The sequence below is a fragment of the Equus quagga genome, chromosome 2 (assembly GCF_021613505.1).
Source record: "Equus quagga isolate Etosha38 chromosome 2, UCLA_HA_Equagga_1.0, whole genome shotgun sequence".
NCBI lineage: Eukaryota > Metazoa > Chordata > Mammalia > Perissodactyla > Equidae > Equus > Equus quagga.
The window spans coordinates 115,068,670-115,090,634 of record NC_060268.1 but is presented as its reverse complement, the minus strand read 5'-3'; the positions used below and the strand labels follow the sequence as shown (position 1 = coordinate 115,090,634).

Below are 21,965 nucleotides of genomic sequence, written 5' to 3'. Positions count from 1 at the left end.
GAACTTCGGACGTGAGACGGAGATCCCGAGGGGCACAAAGCTATTTTAGAATATTTTTAAAGGTAAAGACGAAATTATGGCTGACATCTAAGTTCATTTCCCCCACTAGCACTTTAACAAAACGAAAACACCTTAATGGATACTCTTAAAATAATTCTTACGCCTATGTACTAAAAAAAATAAAAACAGGATAATGTTAATAAACTATTCGCTAACAAACAACCACAAGCCGCAGCGACCTCATTACGAACCCACCCTCGACGCAGCGCCTCGTGAGGGCGGGTATCAGCGCCAGAAGAGGGCGCCGGAAGTAGGCGTGGCCCGCCCGCGGCTTTCTGGGATTTGTAGTTCTGGGCGCTAGGCGCGGGCGCGGGTCAGTATCCGGAATCCTGCGCTGCCAGGTGTCGGTTCCCACGTGGGAGGTGAGACGCGTGCGGCGCCAGCGCCTGCAGGGAGGCGTCGGACCATGGGAGTGCCGCGGGGGAGGCGCTGGAGGCCTGGCGGGGCGGCCGTGGGAGGGCGTGCGACCTGGCGGAGTTGTAGTTCCGGGCCGCACGTGTATCCGAGCGCCGCGGCCGCTGCTGCGTCCCCGTGGCCGGGCTGCGGTCACTTGGGACGAGGCGTCCCAGAGCGCTGAACTGGCCCCGACCCCAAGGGGCGCTCCTCCCGCCTGACCGAGCTCTGGCCTTGGCCAGCCTGGGGGCTTCGTAGTTGGCCACATCGGCCTTTTCCGCGGCAGGGATTGGCTTTATTCAAGGAGGTTTTCAGTGGTTGTTAGGTGACCGAGAGGGGCTCCTGTGAGGGACCGAGGTTTCTGTCCCCACAGCGCTGTCCTCGCTAAAAGGAGGCTGCATCTGAGCCTCTGCACTCCTGAAACGAGTCAGGTCGGGGAAGGCGTCTCGGGCAGTCGAAATGCATCCCGAGAAGCGACACATCTTACTGCTCTGACTAGAACTTTAGGGCAGAAACCGGAAAGCCTGAGGAAATGGACACATCTTAGAGCTGCTGGGGGCTGCAGAGTTTACTTAGCCTCGTGGGTTTGGGCGGGGTTGTGGGGGACGGCTTGGCCGGCTTGATCCAAAGCCCTACGGAGAAAGGTGAGGGAGGTGCGGCGTGGGGAGCCGAGGGCGGCCTCTGGGGAGAGGGCGTGCGATGGGCTGACAGAGGGGTTAGGAGCGGGAGCTGAGGAATTTTTTCCCACAGCCTTGCTGGACTGGCTAGTCTGTGTCCTGCAAGGTGGACTTGATTTTCATGGCTCTTCCTCTTTCCCTAACTCTACCTTTCCAAGACTGTCTCCTTCCTGAGAGGAGGAAATGACCAAGTTCCAGGTGAGTTGGGGTTTCTTCTCCCCAGAAATACCATCTCTCTGAGAATGGACATAGCCTTTCTTTCTTGGGACTAAAGAAGGACATCAGCATTAATTGCGTGCCTATCTGGTGTCACGTCCTGTCTTTGTTCTGTGTGTTGTTTTTCTCTTTATTGTCAGGCTTCAGCGTGAGATATAAGTATTTCATAAATATGGGTTTAGGAACATTAATACACGAAGGGCATATAGCTATCAGATGATGTTGCCAGAATCCGCACCAGTATCTACTGACTTTAAATTCCACATCATTTTTCACTGAACCACCCTCCCTCCGTGAGCTTGGTCCTCTCCCCAGAGCACTGGGCTATGTGCTTTTATTCAAAGTCTCCACACTGCTTCTTTGCCTGGTCCACTCTCTCAAAGCCTGCTTTTTCCTGCCAGACATTTTTCTTTCACTAAAAAGTCATTCAAAGATATTACATGCTCAGTCCAGTAGTAAGTGGCCTCAGGAAAACAAATGGAATTACACTAGTCCCCCCTTATCCGTGGGGGATACAGTCTAAGACCCCCAGTGGATGCCTGAAACCTTGGATAGTACTAAACTCTATGTATACTATGATTTTTCCTATATGTACATACCTGTGATAAGGTTTAATTTATAAATTAGGCACAGGAGGAGATTAACAACATTAACTTCTCTTTGGCATATCTGAATTGCCAGCATCACTACTCTGGGGCTTTGGGGCCATTGTTAAGTAAAGTAAGGGTTACTTGAACACAAGCACTGCAATACCTCAACAGTCCATCTGGGAGAAGGCGGCTACCAAGTGACTACTGGGCAGGTAGCGGGTAGCTATGCAGCGTGGATATCCTAGACAAAGAGATGATTCATGTCCTGGGCAAGGTGGAGCAGCATGGTGAAAGATTTCATCATGCTACTCAAAATGGGATGCAATTTAAAACTTATGAATTGTTTATTTCTGGAATTTTCCATTTAATATTTTCAGACCATGGTTGACTGCAGCTAAGTGAAACCATGGAAAGCAAAACCATGGATAATGGGGGCTACTGTATAAACTATGGTGCTTTTCTTCACGAGCAGAATATGTGTACGGGAAAAAAGTAGGCACATTAATGATAATCATTTTTGAAACATGAAAGAGTGAAAAACATAAGAAAGTTTGTTAAATAGCACAGTAGGTACCAGATCACTCCTAGAGATGCTCCTCAACCAAGCTATTCATCGGAATTGTCTGTGGTGTTCTTTGAGAATTAAGGTTCCTAGGCACCACCAACCCCCAGATCTGCTAAAAGGAGAATTTTACTCCTTTTTTATCTGTTGATCTTTGTGCATCCAAAGATTTGTTGCACTTATTGTGAAGTATTTCTCTGCATACTGATGTGAGTGTCACTAAGATAGGTGAGATGAGTCATCTTTTATGCTCTGATTGCTTTGTTCCCTTTACCAACGTATCTACTTATTTAATTGGTACATTAAACTCTTAAATTACCGAGTAGCACTTTTTTTAAAAGCAGTTTCTCATTTGTCTCCATAAAGCCATTTCTAGAAAGGCACCTCAAGATTGGCACTTAGAATTATAAAATGTTTGAAATGGAGGAGGCCAGCCAGCCTCCTCGCTGCTGTGCTGCTGGCATTTTGCAGAGCAGAGCTCTAATCCTGAGGGAGCTGAGGAGACGCACCGTGTGCTTTGTTGCAGAGAGCCACAGAGTCAGAAGGAAACCCCATGTTTTCTAACTCCATGCAGTTCCTTCTCCATGGCTAAACAGGTCATCACACCAGAAGTTATTTGAATAAAATGTCAGACTGGATTTTAAGGAAAAAATAATTGGTTCTTAACAACGCCACCAGCAAGACCATCTTTTTATTATTTTATTGAGGTCATATTGGCTTATTGTATAATTTCAGGTGTACATTATTATATATCAGTTTCTGTGTAGACTGCATCATGTTCACCATGTTCATAGTCTAGTTTTTATCCGTCACCATATAAATGTGCCACTGTACCCCTTTTGCCCTACCCCCAACCACCTTCCTCTCTGCTAACCACTATTCTATTCTCCTTATCCATGTATTTATCTTCCACATATGAGTGAAATCATACAGTGTGTATCTTTCTCTGTCTAGCTTATTCTCACTTAGCATAATACCTTCAAGGTCCATCCATGTTGTTGCAAATGGCACGATCTTGTCCTTTTTTATGGCTGAGTAGTATTCCATTGTGTATATATATGCCACATCCTCTTTATCCAATCATCAGTCAATGGGCGCTTGAGTTGCTTCCACGTCTTGACTATTGTGAATAATGCTGCAGTGAGCACAGGGTTGCATAAGTCTCTTTGAATTATTAATTTCAAGTTCTTTGGATAAATACCCAGTAGAGGGATAGGTGGGTCATATGGTATTTCTATTTTTAATTTAATTTTTTGAGAAATCTCCATACTGTTTTCCATAGTGGCTGTACCAGTTTGCATTCCCACCAGCAGTGTATGAGGGTTCCCTTTTCTATACATCCTCTCCAACAGTTGTTATTTTTTTGTCTGGTTAATTATATTCTGACAGGTGTAAGGTAGCAAGACCATCTTTTTGGTCTTGGCAAATACAGTCCTCACATATATAGGAAGAGACCATGAGCTCTTATAAAAATCAGTTTGTTTAGAGGACAGTAGCCTGCCTCAAGGTACTGAGAGCGTTCTGTCTCTGTGCCTTAAAAAGTAACTGAGGACTTCAAGGGAGATTAGCATGAGTAAGACCCTGTGCTCTCTATATTTTCCTTCCTTCTCTTCTATCTGGTCCCTGATGAAGATTATTTATGATGAAGGTGGAAATTGCTAGTATAGTGAAAAATTGAGATTCTGACATATGTTAATAACTTTTTGAATTTAAAGAAAACCCTTCATTCCCTCAACACTTGCTGAGTGTTTCCTATGTACCAGACATTGTCCTTGAGTCTGCTGAAAGGGAGGAATCCCAATTTAACCCTTCCCTCCCTCTGTGACCTTGTGTAAGTCACTTCCCCATTATGAACCTTGGTTTTCTCATCTGTAAGATTAGAGTGTTGAGTTTGATGATCTCAAGGTTTTTACTTGTATAATTTCATTAAGTTGAATGTGAATTTATTTATCATTTGATTCTGTATCAGTTGTGCTAGTTGGTGGGGATTTAAAGATTAGTTGAGCATGGCCCCTATCCTTTGGAATCTTATAGCCAATTTGGGAGATAGATTTAATAACTATAGTAGAGGTATGTGGAAAATGCTATAAGATCTTGAAGGAGGAGGCATTTAACTTAGCCTTCTGCTTCAGAAAGGAGGTTATTGGTTGTCCTGAAACAAAGGATTCCCAAAATGGATGGGAGAAATATAAGTCAGGGCAGAAGAAATGTGTAAAGGGATATTCTGGACTAGAGCATGACCTTTGGATCACTGCAGGTAATCCTGGGTGACTACAGTTCCTGCCTGCCTCCTGCCTTCTGCATTACTGTTTCCTGAGTAAATTGTTGGAGCTAGCAGGGATGGGCTCTGGAGAGGAAGTGGAAAGCCACACGTGTATGTAGATTTGAGGAGTTTGACATTCGTTGGATGGGAACAGGAAACTACGGGTCCTGTGACCTTCCACTTTGGTCGGGCTTCAGGATGCTGAGTCCTCTTTCCCACAGTAAGCCTGAGTTCTACCTTGGGGTGACTCGTTAGCCCCACTGACACCAGGGGAGACTATTCACTATTCAGGTGCTTTCATTCCCAACTTTGTCTTGCTTTCGCAGAACCACTCCTTTCTTGCTGTTTTCCCTTTCCCTTGTCACACTGATTCCTTTCTTGTGGTCCACTGTCATCCCATTTCTCATCTTGGAATTTTCAGACTACCACAAAGTTGGTAGTCCATCCACATATTCTTTCTGTTCTCAGCATGGAATTCTCCCCACCACTTAACCTGTGGGATCTTAATAAATGAATAACTCTGACTGTCCAATCTACGGATTGCAAGATGACAAAACTTGTATTTTGAAGACTTGATAAGGAATTGTTGTGATCTAGGTAAGAAATGAGGACCTCACCTAGGATAGGACAGTGGCAGTGGGAATAAAGAAGAGGTAACACATTGGAGGAAGATTTAGGAGAGAGAATTGACAGGATCTGAAGTGGTTTGAATACTGTTGAGGTAAGGAAGGAGTCTTAGACAATCCAGATGACTGGGTGGAAGATAGATTAAAAATAAAAGGGAAAAAAGATAATTGATGGACTTGACTCTCAGAAGGGAGGAAAGGATTCCATGTAGAATGCATAGGGGTGGTGACCCTTGGACAGAAAGTAGTCTTTTTTCCCTGAGGTGGAGAAGAAAAAGTCTGGGTGAGAGAAGTGGCTCATCCAACCACTTGACATTCACGGGCCCTGTTGTACTAACAAGTATATTTATGGCGGTCTAAGGCAGCGCCCTCCACTTTAACTCCTTCGTCCCACCTTGCAGGGACCTGCAGGCTTCTCTAGCCCAATCTCATCCCTCTTCCTCAGACACAGTAGAGACCTGTGACCTTGAGAGGAGAGCTTGGGAGGAAACACTTTCTCTCATTGCTGCCTTCTCCACTGGTGGCGAATAGGGTAGTTGTGTCACTCCTGGGGGCAGCCTGGTTGTGCTCTTTCCTGAGGAGGGAGTGTGTGGGATCCCTTCAGCCTCCAGCCCAAGGTGCCTGCGCTTCTGAAGGTTGCTGGGCACTCCCCTGGCCAGAGGTGAGCTGCTCTTTTGGGCTTCACCTGGCTCTCAGTCGTTTTGTGTATATTCTATCCTCTGCTTTTCAGAGTGTGGCCTGTAGACTGCTGCCAGTCCACAAACAGCTTGTTGCCAGTCTGCAAAGACACAAGGAAATTGAGAGTAAGTGTTTAAAACTTTTATGTCCATTAAATCTAATGATTTTAAAAAATTGGTGTTGATATTTTATATGTCTGGGTTTTTATTTTGTAGTAATTATTATGTTTTACAAAAGTATCAGTCTGTGACATATTAGAAATTTTTTAAAAGGAATTGGTTCTTCACCAGAGGCAATTTGAGAAGTGTTCTTCCATTGACAGAACCCTGGAGGGAACCAGACTCACTGTGAAGTTAACTAGATAAATATTTGGACTCCTTTTATTTGCCAGTCCCTGCTTGAGGCCTTGGGGATGCAGCCATCAACACACCAGACAGCCTCTCTGTTCTTAGGGAAACTGTGTCTTCATGGGGAGAGACAGACTGTAAATAAGAAAGCAAATGAGTAAATTAGAAAATGACATAAGGCATAAGTAGTACAAAGAAATTAAAACAGAGAAGTGATAGTTACTAGGTGCTACTCTGGGTTAGATGGTCAAGGAGATGCTTCTCTGAGGAGGTGGCGGTTCAGCTAAGATCTGAATGATAAGGAACCAGGCATGTGAAGATCAGAAAAAGAACATTGTGGGCAGAGGGACAGCCAGTGCAAAGGCCCTAAGTTGAGATGCATTTGATGTGGTCAAGCACCTGCAAGGTCACTGGGGCCAAGTGTGACACATAAGGGAGGAGCGACTAGGGCTGAGTTTGGAAAATTGACAGGCCCCAGTCTGTAAAGCCCTGTAGACCAAGATGAAGACTCTGGATTTTACTCGATGTCCATTGAAAAGTCTTTGGAGGGTATCACACTTGATGTAGTGTGTGTTTTAAAAGATCACTCTGGTTGCTATGTGGAGAATTCATTGTGTTGGGGAGCAGGAGTGGTAGCAGACAAATTAGGAGGTTGGTGCAAGTAAGAGTTAATGATGGCTGGAACTCGTGACAATAATAGTGCAAGATGGAGAGAAGTGGGTAGATTCAGATGTGTTTTAGAGGTAGAGTTGATAGCACTTGGTGTTAGACAAAATGTGAGGAAGAGAGAAGAGAATCAAAATTACTTCGAGGATTTTGGCTTGAGGAATTGGGTGCATCATGTGGCCATTTACTAACATGAGGACGACTAGGCAAGAGCAGATGTTGACGGAGATTGTTGGGAGCAAGAGTTCTGTTGGGGCCTGTTAAGTTTTAAGTGCCTTTTAGACATGCAAGTGTAGATGTTAGGTGGAAAGTTGGAGCCTGGAGTTGAGGGGAAAGGTTAGGGCTGGCGGTAAGTATTTGGCAGTCAGTGATATTTTAAGCCAAAGGGGCTAGATGGGAATACCTGAGAAGAGTATTTTATGGCTATGTGTCTATATGCTATTTTGATTTTTCCAGGAATGTTCAACTACTTAGTTTAGAGGGAGAAAGGATATATGATTGATACGACTAGGGAAAAACTTGAGGTCAGAAGTCTGCTTTGGCTGAGAGGAGAAAAAGGAAAGGTTAAAGGATGGTGATCTTGACAAGGCAGGTGTGATGGAAGAGGAAGAGCAGAAAGAACAGGAAGATTTGTGTGTGTGTGTGTATGTGTATTTTTTGTGAGGAAGATTGGCCCTGAGCTAACATCTGTTGCCAATCTTCCTCTTTTTGCTTGAGGAAGATTGTTGCTGAGCTAACATCTGTGCCAATTGTCCTCTATTTTATGTGGGATGCTGCCACAGCATGGCCTGATGAGCAGCACTAGGTCCACACTAGGGATCCGAACCCACAAACCCCAGGCCGCTGAAGTGGAGCGTGTGAATTTAACAACCATGCCACTGGGCCAGCCCCAGGAAGATGTTTTTAAGGTGTAGGATATTAAGAGGTTAATCCTTCAAAGGCAGAGTGATCCAAATCGTGAAATGGGCCTGATTATGGTTATTGAGTTTGATGAAATGAGGCAGAGATCATCAACCCTAAGGAGATTAAGAAATGTGAGGTTAGAGAGTTGGGTAACTTGTTCTCAGGAGTGTTGAGGTTGTCAGGATAATAGTGGGAATGAAGGGAAAGGACAACTCAGCAATGACCATGAGATGGCAGTGGAAAGGAAAGATTCGGTAGCTGGATAGCTTGAGCTTGGGTGAGTTGTGAGCAAGAGGGGAAGGAATTGGATGGAAGTAGCAATGTAGATGAGAAAAGAAAAATTTTCTGACAAAACTTGACTTAGATCCCTCAGATCCCTGAACTGCACACTTTTGTACCCTTCTCATCTTTTCCAGTGCTACCAACCTCTCCCTCCTTCCAGAGCATTTGTGCAGGTGGTTGTTGGTTGAGCAGGAATGCGCTTAATGTTTTAGGAACCGGAAACGGTCGAGTAACTGAGGTGTGGTGGGATTGCTGGGACCCTACGCAGAGGAAGCGCGCAGAGCTGTGGTGCTGGAAAACTCGAGCCACTTGGTCTCATGGGCCAGAACATGAGCCTGGACACCTGTCCTTGGGAGTTTTTTTTCTTCCATTTTAAATAGTAATGGGGCTCCAGGAGTTGTGGTTCAGAAATCAGAGTTCCCTAGTTTCTCTTTGGCACAAAAGGATGTTTCTGATTGTTCTAAGCACTAAAGAACTTTGCTTGGTAAGAATTGGAGAATGGTAGCTTTACTGAGTCGTCTCAGAAACCATACCTTGTCCATCCCTGATAAGCCAGGGTTTGGGACTGATTTAGCTTTCTGCACAGTCACCCACTCTCTGTGTTTCCCAGATGTGACCTCTCAGTTGGAGCAAGTTGAAACTGAAGATCATTAAATAATGGAGAATGAACTTGATGAAAAAGAACCAGTTAAGCATCGTGGCAAGTTGTGAGCCCCGGCTAACGCATGAAAGAGGAGTCCCTTTTTAATTGTTCCTGGAGTTCTCTTTGAAGTTCTCTGGTCTCTGGAGACAGCTGAGGCCTCAGTTTCCACGAACTGACCAACATTTATCTACTCGTTTCCTCCCCATTCTGCCTTTTCAGAAGCTTGTGGTCTTCCCCATTCACGCTGACCTTCTTATCTGTACTCCATCTTTCCCTCATTTTCCCCACATTGGTCTTGCACCATCTTTGCTTAGACTTCATTAAACCTCCCCTGTCCTGCAACACCTCCTCCCCACTGCTGCTTTTCTTCCACCTTCAGGGATGCATCCGTCTCCCCTTCTGAAGATACGACGGTACTTTGGAGAGACAAAACCTCATTCCCTAGCGATACATAGGGGTATAATTGATATGGTTTTTCTCAAAAACATTTTGACCGCTTGAGTCAAAGAGCCTTAAACATTTTTGATGTAATAATTCATTTTTAGGTATCTAGACTTAAGTCCAACTGAAAATTGTGTACAAAGATGAGTCATTATAGAATCATTTAAAATAGTGAAAAGTTACTCACCAAATGTATCAGAAGGGATTGGTTATACAATTTATTGTGGATCATACAAGAGAAGAATATGTGGCCATTAAAAATATGCTGATAGAGGCCAGCCCAGTGGCGTAGTGGTTAAGTTCACATGCTCCGCTTCAGCGGCCTGGAGTTCACAGTTCGCATCCCAGGCACGGACCTAGCACCACTCATCAAGCCATGCTGTGGCAGCATCCCACATAAAATAGAGGAAGGTTGGCACAGATGTTAGCTCAAGGCCAATCTCCCTCACAAAAAAAAAAGTAGATGCTGATAAAGAATTTTTAATTAGATGGGAAGATGCATGTCTCCCTCCCAGGTTGAACCATGTGAAACTGCCATTTTGTAGTAAAATCAGACATTCTATAAAAACGACCAAAGAGAAGGATCTTGCGATCATGGCTTTCAGGGTTTTTTCCTGTCCCAATCCACATGGTTCTCTTCCCTTAGAAACTGTGGCTCTTGAACTGTTATTTTCAGCCAAACCTGGGGAGTGAGGGGATCAACCCAGAAGGAAGTGGTACCTGGAGGTGGGGAGAGTCCTGCGTTTCCATTTTCTTTATATAAACCTAGTGCCGGTGCTCTATCTTTGGACCAAAATTGCTCACTTGGAAGTCACTAGTAAACTTTTGTGCCTTTCAGAGCTTTTCCTTTTTTAATGTCTTTCAGAGCATTTACTATTGTTAATGTTTTGCATGGTTTTGATAGTGTTCACCTTGATCTTAAAATTTTTTGACTTGTATGAAATCATAGTTTTCCTATTTCCTCCAGCCTCTCTTTTATTCCTTTTCTCTGCGTATTTCTCAGTCTTTCCTCTAACTTTGGAAATCTCAAAAGGCCCTGCTCTTTGATCACTGTATGTCAGTTTCTCACTCTTTTTCTTACTACCACCACTGCCCTCTAAGAACCAATTCTCACCACCTTGGAGGCAATAGTGCCCTGCTGAGAATGCATGCTAGATATGTATACTTGTCTGCCTCCATCCAAGAGCTATCGTACATTTAAATGGCCTTGACTATCCTTTCTATTTCAATAACCCTAATGGCTTTATTTCCTCTCCTCATATTAAACTCTGTTCCTGTGTATTTTCTTGGCTATGGGATACCTACACTTGACTATCCAGTGTCACTTCAAATTCAGTGTATTGAGAATTTTCAAAATTCCTTTCCCTTTTAACTTCTCTTCTCATATTCCCAGTTCTGGGGGAATTATAACATTCCTCCAGTCCCCTAGTTTATTTTATTTATTTATTTATTTATTTAGTGAGGAAGATTGGCCCTGAGCTAACGTCTGTTGCCAATCTTCCTCTATTTGCTTGAGGAAGGTTGGCCCTGAGCTGTAATCTCTGCCAGTCTTCCTATATTTTGTACATGGGACGCCGCCACAGCATGGCCTGATGAGCAGTCTATAGGTCCACACCCAGTATCTGAACCTACAAACCCCAGGCTGCTGAAGCAGAGTGCGAGAGCTTAACCACTATGCCACCAGGCCCACCCCTCCAGTCTCCTAGTTTAGAAATAGGCCGTTAAGTTTCTCCCTCCCCATCCTCAGTATGTGTAATTCTCTCACCAATAATTCTTTTTTGACTTTAAGTTCTTTTAAATTTAGTAACACTCTTAAGTCCCCCAGATATCACCCTGAAATGGGTCCATTTAATGCTTGAATTATGGTAACAATCAGCTAGATTATTGACATCATTCTTCAGGCTGAAGTTGGATCTTGCAAGTAGACTTGTCTCCCTGACCTCCCATTTACCACGTCACTCTGGGTAAAAGCCTGGCATGACCTTCAGTTGCTGGTGTAGAGCCTCTCAACTCCCACCTGGCTCTCGAGGCCCTTGGTGCTTGCTCTCCCCTGTGGAGCATTGTTCTCTGCTATCCTGAGTTTACTTTCCTTCCAGCTAAGCCTGTTCTCTGGAGGTCTTCCATGCTCGCTTGCTCTGGTACCTTTGATTACCGTGCTCTGGTTCCTGGTGAATTTTGTCGTTTAAGGTTTTATTCAAAGTCCATTACCTGTGTGAAAACTTTGACCATCTCTTCCACTTGACTGCTTTCTCTCAGAACTTTCAATTTATATCTCACAGTCCTAGACCTGATTACATATTCTTTTGTATGCTTTTTTTTTTTTTTAACTATTGAATCTGCAAGTCTGATTTATTTTCCTTGTTTCCAGCCAGGTTTCTGGAGGGAAAGCAATGTATCTAATACTTCCAGTGCTGTGTGCACATAGTCAAGATTTAAAAATTGACTGCTGTGGAGTTTAACAGAGAAGAAATAATTTTTTACAGTCTTGCGGAAGAGACAGTAAGTAAACATGATATATTACTATAAATTGATAAGTCCTGTGAAGGATGAAACAGTGTGCTCTGAGAGAATGAAGGCATGGGATGGGACGAGGCTGACGTATGTGTTGTTGAAAGTTTCAGGGAAGGCCTCTGAAGTGACATTTAAACTGAGATCTAAAGGATCAGCAGGCATTAAACAGGTGACTGGTTAAGGGAGGAATATTCCAGGCAGATAGAACAGTGCAAGAGAAGACCTGAAGACCTGGAGGAAGGAGTGTGGCTAGAAGACAGGGAGCAGCTGGGAAGAAGGGGTGGGCAGGCCCTGCGCACTTGTGACGTTGGAGGCCCTGGTAAGACATGTATACGGTGCTAAGTTCTGTGCGAAGCCAGTGGAGCAACGGAGCGGTACGATCTGATCTACCCAGTGTCACTGGGACTGCTCTTTGCAGAGGGCCGAAAGTGGAGTACGATCTGTGCTTCCACTTTCAATCTCTGCTCTAGGTTTTCCTTTTTAATTGATACAAAATTGAACATAGTTGTCTGACTTTTTTTAAAGCAACATATAAAAATCTCAAAACTTCAGACACATTGGTATAATATGAAATGACGTCATTAATAATAGTTTGTTTATCCTATTTTTCCTGTGTATTCTATATATGCATATTACAAATATATGTGTTAAAATTTATGAGATTATTCTGAATGTGTTTTTCAACTGGCTATTTCATGCAGTATGTCTTAGAGATCTTTGTCATGTCGTATTAACTCCCGCTAAAAGGACCTCTTTTCTCATTATGTCAGCATTTTCTTCTAATATTACACACTCATTTTTCATAATATTTTAAATATTTTTTTAAGATTTTTTAATTTTTTTTCCTTTTTCTCCCCAAAGCCCCCCAGTACGTAGCTGTATATTCTTCATTGTGGGTCCTTCTAGTTGTGGCATGTGGGACGCTGCCTCAGCGTGGTTTGATGAGCAGTGCCATCTCCGCGCCCAGGATTTGAACCGACGAAACACTGGGCCACCTGCAGCAGAGCGCGCAAACTTAGCCACTTGGCCACAGGGCCAGCCCCCTATTTTAAATATTTTTTTTAAATAATATCACAAGGATTCATTACTACTTATAAAACTTACCATTAATGGAATTCCTGCCCCGCTGACCTGCACAGACCTGTCATTTCTGCAGCCATTCCCGGATAGCGTGCAGCCAGATGGGGAATTAGTATCCTTGGCCATCTAATAATTTTGGCCCACCTCATGATTTAACTGCTCCAAACTGCACTGTTTTTGTTTTATTGTTTTTTCCTTTTTCTATTTGCCGTTACTTTTCAACTTTGTAAACAAAGTAATGCATTCACCTAGATAAAGAAATTGTACTAAAAGGCTTATAAGCAAAACCAGTTTCCCTGCTCTGCTGCTCCTCATGTCCACAGTGTGGCTTCTCAGAGGCACTCAGTTTCAGTCCTTTCAGCTTTCCTTACTGGGTTTGTGTCCATATTTCCAAAATTATTTTATATAAAATAAAATAATTTATAATTATTATACATATAAAATATTATACATATGCAGCTACTTGTTTTCTTTTTTTAAAGAATAAATGCATTAGTTAAAAAAAGCATAAAAAGGTAGACAGTGTTACTTGTCAATTATACCTAAATAAAGCTGGAAAAAAATGTACAATGAGGATTTTGTACATGCTGAAGAAAGGTAGAAAATAAATTATCCGTGAGTAGCAAATAAAAGTAAGATTCCCAAATGTACTAAATGTTTTCAAATTATTAAAGTTATATTGCAAAAATAAAAACAAACAAAAAGGTGCACAGTGAGAACTTTCTTTCATGTCCCTAACTCCACTCTACCCAGGTTCTCGTCGTTTGCTGTCACAAATCGTCTGCAGTGAGTAAATCTCATGCAAATATCATTTCACAGCTGTGTCTGGAAATCTGAGGAATGCAGCCCCCTGCTGGAACGCTGAGTGCATACATTGGTGATTTTGATAGATAATTGCCAAAATGTCCTTCTTCGGGGGTGATGCCAGTTTACACTGACAAGCAGGTGTGTCTTCAGGCTTTGGGTTTTTGCCAGCGTAACAGGTGGCAAATGGCACCTCAGCATAATTCTAATCTGAATTTATTATATTATGATATACTGCTATTTTTCAATTTATCAATACTTGATATTTTCTGTTGACTTCTTTATATCATAGATGAGCATTTAGCTCTTTTACGTTACATCCCCTAACATGCTCATCCTTTCAAGAATTTATGTCAGAGTCACGTCAGTGATTAATGCTTATGTTGCTTTGACTTCGTAATTCTTGTTCCTGCAGAGTCAAGTAGTATACTATGATTACTGTGCCTTTTTTTCTTTTCCTAAAGTCAATACTTGCTTTTTTAAATATGTTTTATTTGGGGAGATTTTCATTCCATACTATTTTATAAAGTTTTGGTTAATTATTATTGTTTTCTTTTATGTATCAACAATTGATTCAACTTTATTGTCTGTTTGATTGACTTCTTGGCTCACTTGTTTCTTGTATCACGTATCATCTTTTTCTTAAAGGAATTTTTAAAATTTTGCTACAGTACATTCCTGAGTAATTGTTTAAGTAATTGTTTAAATCCTTTCTTGTCTGAAAAGATGTCTATTTATTCCTCCCAGTGAAATGATTGATTGGCTGTATATAGAATAGAATGCGAATTTCACAATCACTTTTCCTCCAAAATTAGAAGATATTGCTCAGCTATCTTCAGGTATCCAGTATTGCTGATTAGTAGTTCAGTGTCAATATTATTCTCATTTATTTGCACATAACCTAGCGTTTCTGTCTGAGTGCTTTTAGCGTTTTCTGGGGTTTTTTTTGCTTGAAGTCCTGAGGTTGTACATACAATAGACAGATGGAAAGATAAAAGTAAAAGTCCATCTTCTAGGAGGTCTGTGAATATTGTGAAGATAGAATGAAGGGAAAGAAATAACAGAAAAAAAGTAATTTTAAAAAATTTTGCTACAGTACCTCTATTAATAATAAATACTATTAATTAAAATATTACTAAATAAAAATTACTAAAGACTTAACCCTTTAGCTTAACCTGTGAGCTGAGTCGCTTAAGCTTTTCAGCCTTGGTTTCCCCTTGTGTCAGATGGGTGTCTTAATAGTTTACATCAAATCGTGCCACCCGTGCCTGAGTGCTCCCATGGGCACAGCAGGTCTTAATTGTTACGATTATCATCTTTTTCGATCTTTTTGTTAATTTAGAATAATTCTGATTATTTTTCATAACAACTTGTCCATATTTTATTATTGTCTTGTTTTTCTAGATGTGATATCCTCTCAGATTTCTCTGGACTTTTAATTACGTACCTTTTAAATTCTGTTTCCTCTGTTCACTTGAGTTTGTGCCACTCTTTATTGATGTTTTCTACTTTTTTTTTGGTCTGCTTATATTTTTTTACTGTCTCATTTTTTCCGAAAGTCTTATGTTCACACTGTGACACTGGAGTGCTCCTCCTCAGCTGATGCCCGACCCTCTCTGCTGCGTGCGTGTTCTACCCATAGGGGGCGCTTCTGCTGACTGGACTTGGGATGGATATAACAAGAATCCAGATGGTGGTGGTGTAGACCCCTTTTTTGAGGTTGCCACTTCAGGCCAGTAAGTTATCTGAGGCGTGCCCTGCTTTGATCTCCAGCTCTGGGGTGTCTCCCTTATCAGAAATCCCACTGCAGGGGTTACCTGGAGGCTTTACCCGGGGCACATGTGGAGTCCACCGCTTCTTTTTGTACCTTAATCAACACTGTCATTGTTGCAGGCCCATCATTATCTTAACTTCTGCTTCTCTCTTCAGCCCAACTAATACTCTGAGGAGTCTTTCTTTCTTTAGCAGATCATTTATTCTGTTCTTGAGGCTTTGTATGGGGCCACTTCTGTTAGCCACCCAATATTTGATTTTTTGTGGGAAGAAGGTGGTTGGGAGAGTGTTGGTGCTAACAGCAACAACTCATCCTGCCGTTTGAAATGCCTAATGTGAACACAAAGCTGAATTTCCAAGATAAACCTTTCTTACTTTATAATTGTTGATTCTGAGTTTGGAATTTGAATTTCCAGGACTTCCTGAGAAGACTTCTTACTCTTTCAAAGTCTTCTCCTGTACATGATTTGAGGTGTTGCATTTTTTTCTAGTTTCTCTGTCATCATAATCCATCTACTCTTTGCCATCTAGGAGTTCCTCAGCATTTTTGTTCTGCTGATGGAAACCTTTCTTTTTTCCCAAGACTATTACAGATTGCTTTTTTGTCATTTCAGTGTAATATTCACTCTACTTGTTTTGACCAACATATATACTATTAAGCGTAAGCTCTGTATTCCTAGCACGGTTCTGACTCAGGCCTTCCAGACTCATATATCTCACTGCTTACTGAACAGTGCAAGACTCTTCCAGGAGCACCACAAATTAAACCAGACAGATTTTGAGTTGGTCGTCTGTCCTCCCTTCCCACTCCAGCCTTTTCCTCTTGCTTTCCCTGTCTTCTTGTGCAGCACCTCCATCCCCCGTCACTCACACAGGGAACTTGGGAATCGTGCTTGATGCCTTCTTTCCCTTCTAGGCTTAGTTAGTCGTCACGTGATTTAGAATGTCTCTCCCATTCTTTCCATAACCACCAGCCTTATCACCCTTCTTCTGATTTGCTACAGCAGTTGTCTCTCTACCTAAAGTCTTGCCTATTTCTGATGCTATTTATAATCATGAAGTCAGTCATTCACTCCCATTTGAAATCCTTCAGTAGCCTGAAATCCCTGAGGGTTTTATCCGTAACTCCTTAATAGTACACACCAAGCCCTTTGTTCTGGCTCCTGCTTCCTCTCCAGGGCACACTCTTTACCCCTGGTACCTGTTTTATATCCTTCATAAGAAGCTGCCTACAGTTTTCCTGAATGTGTCATATTTTCTCTCCACATTTCACTTTATTTTTTTCCTTACATTTTCTCCCAGAAATCTTCCCCTAGACCCCAAGGTTTGGGTCAAATGCCCCTTGTCTGTGCTTTCAGGATTGGTTGTGCATGCATCTACCATAGCACTTACGTGGTCTCATCATTATTGCTATACTTTTCTTTCTTCCCAATAGGCTCTTGCTTGTTAAGCAAAAGGATTTTTTTATTTTCTTCCTTGTATCCCTAGCACCTATTAAAGTGGATTACCAATTAAATGCAAATTTAATTAAAATAAAACGAAGTAAAGTGAAATGAAATGTTATTTGTGGCAAGGATTCATAGGGTTCTGCAGGGTTAGGGGAGGAATGCTTTCATTGGCCATGCTTAAAAGCAGAGAAAAGATTTCTGTCTTGTGTAGTCAGACTTCCTCTCTTTCCAACATTAACCCAAAGGACGTGACTATGAGGATAAGACTGAACTTTTTCCTAGTTACTAAATCTTCAGGCCTTAGGCACTCCAGTTTGAAATCTTGACATCTACCCTTTGTTTGTTCTTATCACTGAATTCTTTTTGTTCCCTAGGAGACCTGAGTGAAAATTCTGTGGAGAATCTTCAAAAGAAAGGACTAAGGGATCTGTTACATGAAGAGCTTTCCTGCTGGCTAATTTTGGGAGAGAGAGCCAATGCAATAACTGGGAGTCACGATTCTATTGGGACTCTTCAATGGGAAGTATGCAAGAGCCCTGAACTAGATCTTTCCCCATGTCGAAAGTGGGGAGAAGCTTCTTCTCATATTGCCAGAAACAAGAGCCATATGGTGACTCTTCAAAGTAATGGTTTCAAAAACATAGAAAGTGAAGAATAGTTGTCTTTCAAAGTTCCAGGCCACGTGGCCACACTGGACTCCCCAGCGATGTTCTGTAAGAATAAGCCCCAGGATCCTCAGGAAAGCAAAAGTCTGTTTGTAACTGAAGAAAGCACTGAGAGAAGAGTGACAGAGGGGAGTAGTCCTCCGAGGGACCGTTGTTCAGAGAACCTTCAGATTAAGCTTGTGTCTGATGTAACAGAACTGGTCCCACCATTGTTCACTGGTGAGGCAATCTGCCAGAATGGCCAGTTGAAAGCATCCTTGGATCCCTTCGACTGTAACCACAAAGAGGTTTGTGGTTGGAAATCACAGGTGGCCAGTCGTAGTCATCAGAGAGCTCACACAGAAGAGAAACCCTGTAACCGTTATGACTGTGGGAAAATATTGAGCTCTAGCTCAGATGGCCATCCACGTGAGAAAATCCACACTGCAGAGAAACGCTATAGATGTAGTCGGTGTGGTGAGGACTTCAGTGAGAGCTCGGCACTGCTGCTTCATCAGAGAGACCACACAGGAGAGAAGCCCTACAAATGTGAGCAGTGCGGGAAGGGCTTCACCAGGAGCTCGAGTCTCCTCATCCATCGGGCAGTCCACACGGATGAGAAACCTTACAAGTGTGACAAGTGTGGGAAGGGCTTCACGAGGAGTTCAAGTCTGCTCATTCATCACGCAGTCCATACAGGCGAGAAACCTTATAAATGTGACAGGTGTGGGAAGGGCTTTAGTCAGAGCTCCAAACTGCACATCCACCAGCGCGTGCACACTGGCGAGAAGCCCTATGAGTGTGGTGAGTGTGGGATGAGCTTCAGTCAGCGCTCTAACCTGCACATCCATCAGCGAGTCCACACGGGAGAGAGGCCCTACAAATGTGGAGAGTGCGGGAAGGGCTTCAGTCAGAGTTCAAACCTTCACATCCACCGGTGCATACACACAGGCGAGAAGCCCTACCAGTGCTATGAGTGTGGGAAGGGCTTCAGCCAGAGCTCGGACCTCCGCATCCATCTCAGGGTCCACACTGGAGAGAAGCCCTATCACTGCGGCAAGTGTGGGAAGGGCTTCAGCCAGAGCTCCAAACTCCTCATCCACCAGAGAGTGCACACTGGAGAGAAGCCTTATGAGTGCAGCAAGTGTGGGAAGGGCTTCAGCCAGAGCTCCAACCTCCACATCCACCAGCGGGTTCACAGGAAAGAGCCCCGCTAAACCAGGTCTGAGTCTCAGTGCTCGTGTTTAAAGACGTAAATATGTTTAACATCACTCTTACCTTTGTATTCTATGAAGGAGAGAGGTAGTAAGAGTTATTCCGATATGTTCCCTCACTGAAAATCACTCGTTCATTTTGAGTATTTAAGTACCAAGCGCTTTGTTGTGCTATCCCATGAGTTCATTGTTCCGGTTCCTGAGATGCGTGGAATGAAACTGTCTGTCCTTTGCGGTTCAGCCAGTGCTATTAGAACTGCATATCCTACCCAGCATTTATAACTGCAAGAACTTTACATTTGTCCAAGCGGAACATGTTTCCCTTTGCTCACGATCTCTTGGAAATTGGAACTCTCGTTTCTCTTCAAATTGTGTGCCTTGTGTTTTTCATCTTTCCTTCCAGCTCTGAGGCGCCCTGTCTAAACTACGGTTGTACAATATGTTAGTTCTAGGCTGAGGGGGTTGTTGGAGGTCCAGTGGGCCTGGAAATGTGTTGTGTTTATTGCAAAAATGTACAGCAGTCTGTGGCCATACAACAAGAAGGTGGAGAAGAGCTGCTTGTGCAGCACACCCCATACGCCATGTTACAGGGTGTTGAACCCCCTCCCCCCGCCTCCCCCAACGCAGCTGCTCAGGATCACGAGTAGCTCTTGTCCCTGGGTGCAGCTAGTCCTTTAGGATTCTTCTGAATCTCACCCCCTCAGTTGACTCCCCTGCAAACTACAGCCAAGTAGGGTACATCCACCATGTTGAAACATGTCAAATGAAGTTGAAATAGATTTAAATGTATTCAGTTCTTCTCTGAACACTTCCTTCCCTTGTTTCCTTAATTTTCTTCACCACTTATGTTCTATTCTAAGCAAAACAAAGGAGTCAAGAGAGAAAGTTTCTGATATTTCTCTCTTCTGGTTTATCCCTTGTTTTAATATTTGATGTACCCCAAAAAAATCATTTGTTTTTGCAGCATCCCCAGCCACTTTACACGTCACCATAGACATCTAACTTATATTTACAAATTATTTTTATATTTAGCTAAAAGAACTTCATATAAAAATAGCTATTTAAAAATTTTTTAACTATATTTGGAGAGTAGGTTTGGGAAGATCAGGCTTGAAATATTCACTGTATCACATATAATTCACTTGTGGTGTGGGTGGGATTGCGTGTGGAGCTAGGACACCTCAAAGAGTTAGGCATTCATCCCCTAGGAGTCAATCCAAGAGGCTCGTGTAACAGGTGAGAGTAGAAAAGGGATTGCAAACATAACTGAATCAGAAGTTACTACACAATGAGCTCCTAATTGCAGCCCTGATTCTCTAAACTGGTTAGTGATCCCTCAGGCAGTGCTCAAGAGGCTGCCCAGTGATCCCTCAGGCAGTGCTCAAGAGGCTGCCCAGTGATCCCTCAGGCAGTGCTCAAGAGGCTGCCCAGTGATCTAGATCCCAGTTCTTCCCCAATGACTAGTATCCATATATGAAAAATGCCAGGTAAGGAAATATGGATGCCCAATTTATTAGCTTGAGAAGGTGGGGTTGTAACTGATATATCCACATCAGAGGTAGCCTGAAGCAGTTGACTGGACATAGGTGACAGTGAAGTATACACTGATTTAGGGGAAACAGAGCTCATAACTAATAAGGAATGAAGGAGGGTGACAGATTAAGACATTCGCCCTCCTTCAAGAGATAGTCCAGACTATCTGACTCTAACCCTGAGCAGTCCATAGGGAATGATTAGGGTAGTGACTGAGCATCTGCCCGTTGGCATTACTAAGACCCTTCACTTGTTCAGATACCATAAGGCATCATCACAAGTGATGTGACTGTGTCAGTGATCTCTGAAATGATGAATGCCTCCCAGTTCCTCCTGCCCTCATGTTTGTCACATATGTTTTCTATTAGCTGACGTATATAATCTAACTGGGATTTGGAGCCAAGTATGATCACAAGAACCAGATAGAGTAGGATCAGAGGGTAGGTCTGAAGTCAACATCTCAAATGGGTGTAAAATGGCCCGTTTTTCCAAATTTTTGTACATACCTTAAGTAATCAATGTTTTTAACTATGTTTAGCTTTTACTGTTCTCTATTAAGCATTACCTTCCTTAATACAACTGAAATGTGATCAGAGTCCTTGGGGAGCATTTCGCTGGTTATGGGAAGGAAGTTTGGGGAAACCAATAAATTAGAAAAAGAAGGACTTGTGCACAAAAATGCAGAACAATGGAGGATATGTCACATTTCATCAGATCTCAAGATGCCTTGGGCTGTAAAAAGAAAACACTTCGTTAATTTTTAAGACACACACACATTTCAGAGATGTGAAAATGGAAAAAAAGATGTGTCTTAGGATTTTTGAAAAATGGTTCCCATCAGAGTTCAAGGGTTGCCCTAGGCTTGATGCTTTACCAGTACTTGTTGATTTGAACAAGGACCTTTGGATAGTCTCAGTAACCATCAATTATATTCAGTTGAAAATTCTATCACTAACTTAGCAAAGGATCTAGGTTTCAGGTTATTATTTGTTGAGTACTTGAGACAAGCTTTTACAATTCTTAAAATTCTTACCTATTCAGTGGGTGCTGTTTGCTTTCTGTATGGATTGTTTGATATCTTAAGGTCAAAATACTGGTGAATATGTGATCACTACTTGTAGTCACAGTTCCAAATTAGAATCTTTTTAATCCTTACTTCTCCATCCCTGACCCTGACAGCCAGATTTAAGGGACAGAAACGTGGAGTGTCACTTTTGCAGCTCCCATGGCCTTTCTCATTGTACTTTCATTGGTGAGAAAAGGTGGTAACTGAGCATGGAGTGCAAGGCTGAACCGTAGGCAGTGAAAGCAAGGGGAAGTCCAAAGCAACATGCCCAAAGTAGCTGCCAGAGTAAAAGTGGCATTGCGTTGGTACCTGAGAGCAGGTGATACCAACAAGTAGGCTCAAGACATAGAGCTGGGGAAAGCTAATAGATAGGGAACATGGGGCAACTGATCAGCAGGGGCTACAGAAATCATGTCAGGACTTGGTCAACTAAGCAAAATAGCAGAGAAAGGACTATAAAGTGCTTTTGTTAAACATGTCTGATCTCCTGGATAGCATTAAAATGCTAGAAAAGAAACTTTTTAAATTTATAAAACCACAGCAAT

The 21,965-nt window shown here is 42.7% G+C and overlaps 1 protein-coding gene across 21 annotated transcripts; it reads left to right on the top strand.

Annotated features, from left to right (window-relative positions):
- Positions 1–357: 357 nt before the first annotated feature.
- On the top strand, positions 358–20,155 carry ZNF239 (zinc finger protein 239). Of its 21 annotated transcripts, XM_046654941.1 has the most exons (8): positions 453–1,097; positions 1,289–1,328; positions 6,118–6,190; positions 8,874–9,319; positions 11,716–11,846; positions 13,692–13,883; positions 15,302–15,478; positions 17,338–20,155. In XM_046654941.1, exon 8 carries the CDS (start codon positions 17,670–17,672, stop codon positions 18,822–18,824), a length of 1,155 nt encoding a protein of 384 aa, XP_046510897.1. In that variant the 5' UTR covers positions 453–1,097; positions 1,289–1,328; positions 6,118–6,190; positions 8,874–9,319; positions 11,716–11,846; positions 13,692–13,883; positions 15,302–15,478; positions 17,338–17,669; the 3' UTR covers positions 18,825–20,155. The 21 variants fall into 21 exon arrangements, 20 of the variants coding, with proteins under 20 accessions (XP_046510900.1, XP_046510895.1, XP_046510902.1 ...); XM_046654944.1 differs by lacking the exons at positions 453–1,097; positions 1,289–1,328 and adding an exon at positions 358–422 and having other exon boundaries at positions 8,874–8,950; positions 11,720–11,846; XM_046654939.1 differs by lacking the exons at positions 453–1,097; positions 1,289–1,328 and adding an exon at positions 358–422 and having other exon boundaries at positions 8,874–8,950.
- The last annotated feature ends 1,810 nt before the right edge of the window (positions 20,156–21,965 follow it).

Excerpts from the sequence above, each read along its gene's own strand:
- ZNF239 (XM_046654948.1), top strand. The coding sequence starts at position 17,670 with ATGTTCTGTAAGAATAAGCCCCAGGATCCTCAGGAAAGCAAAAGTCTG.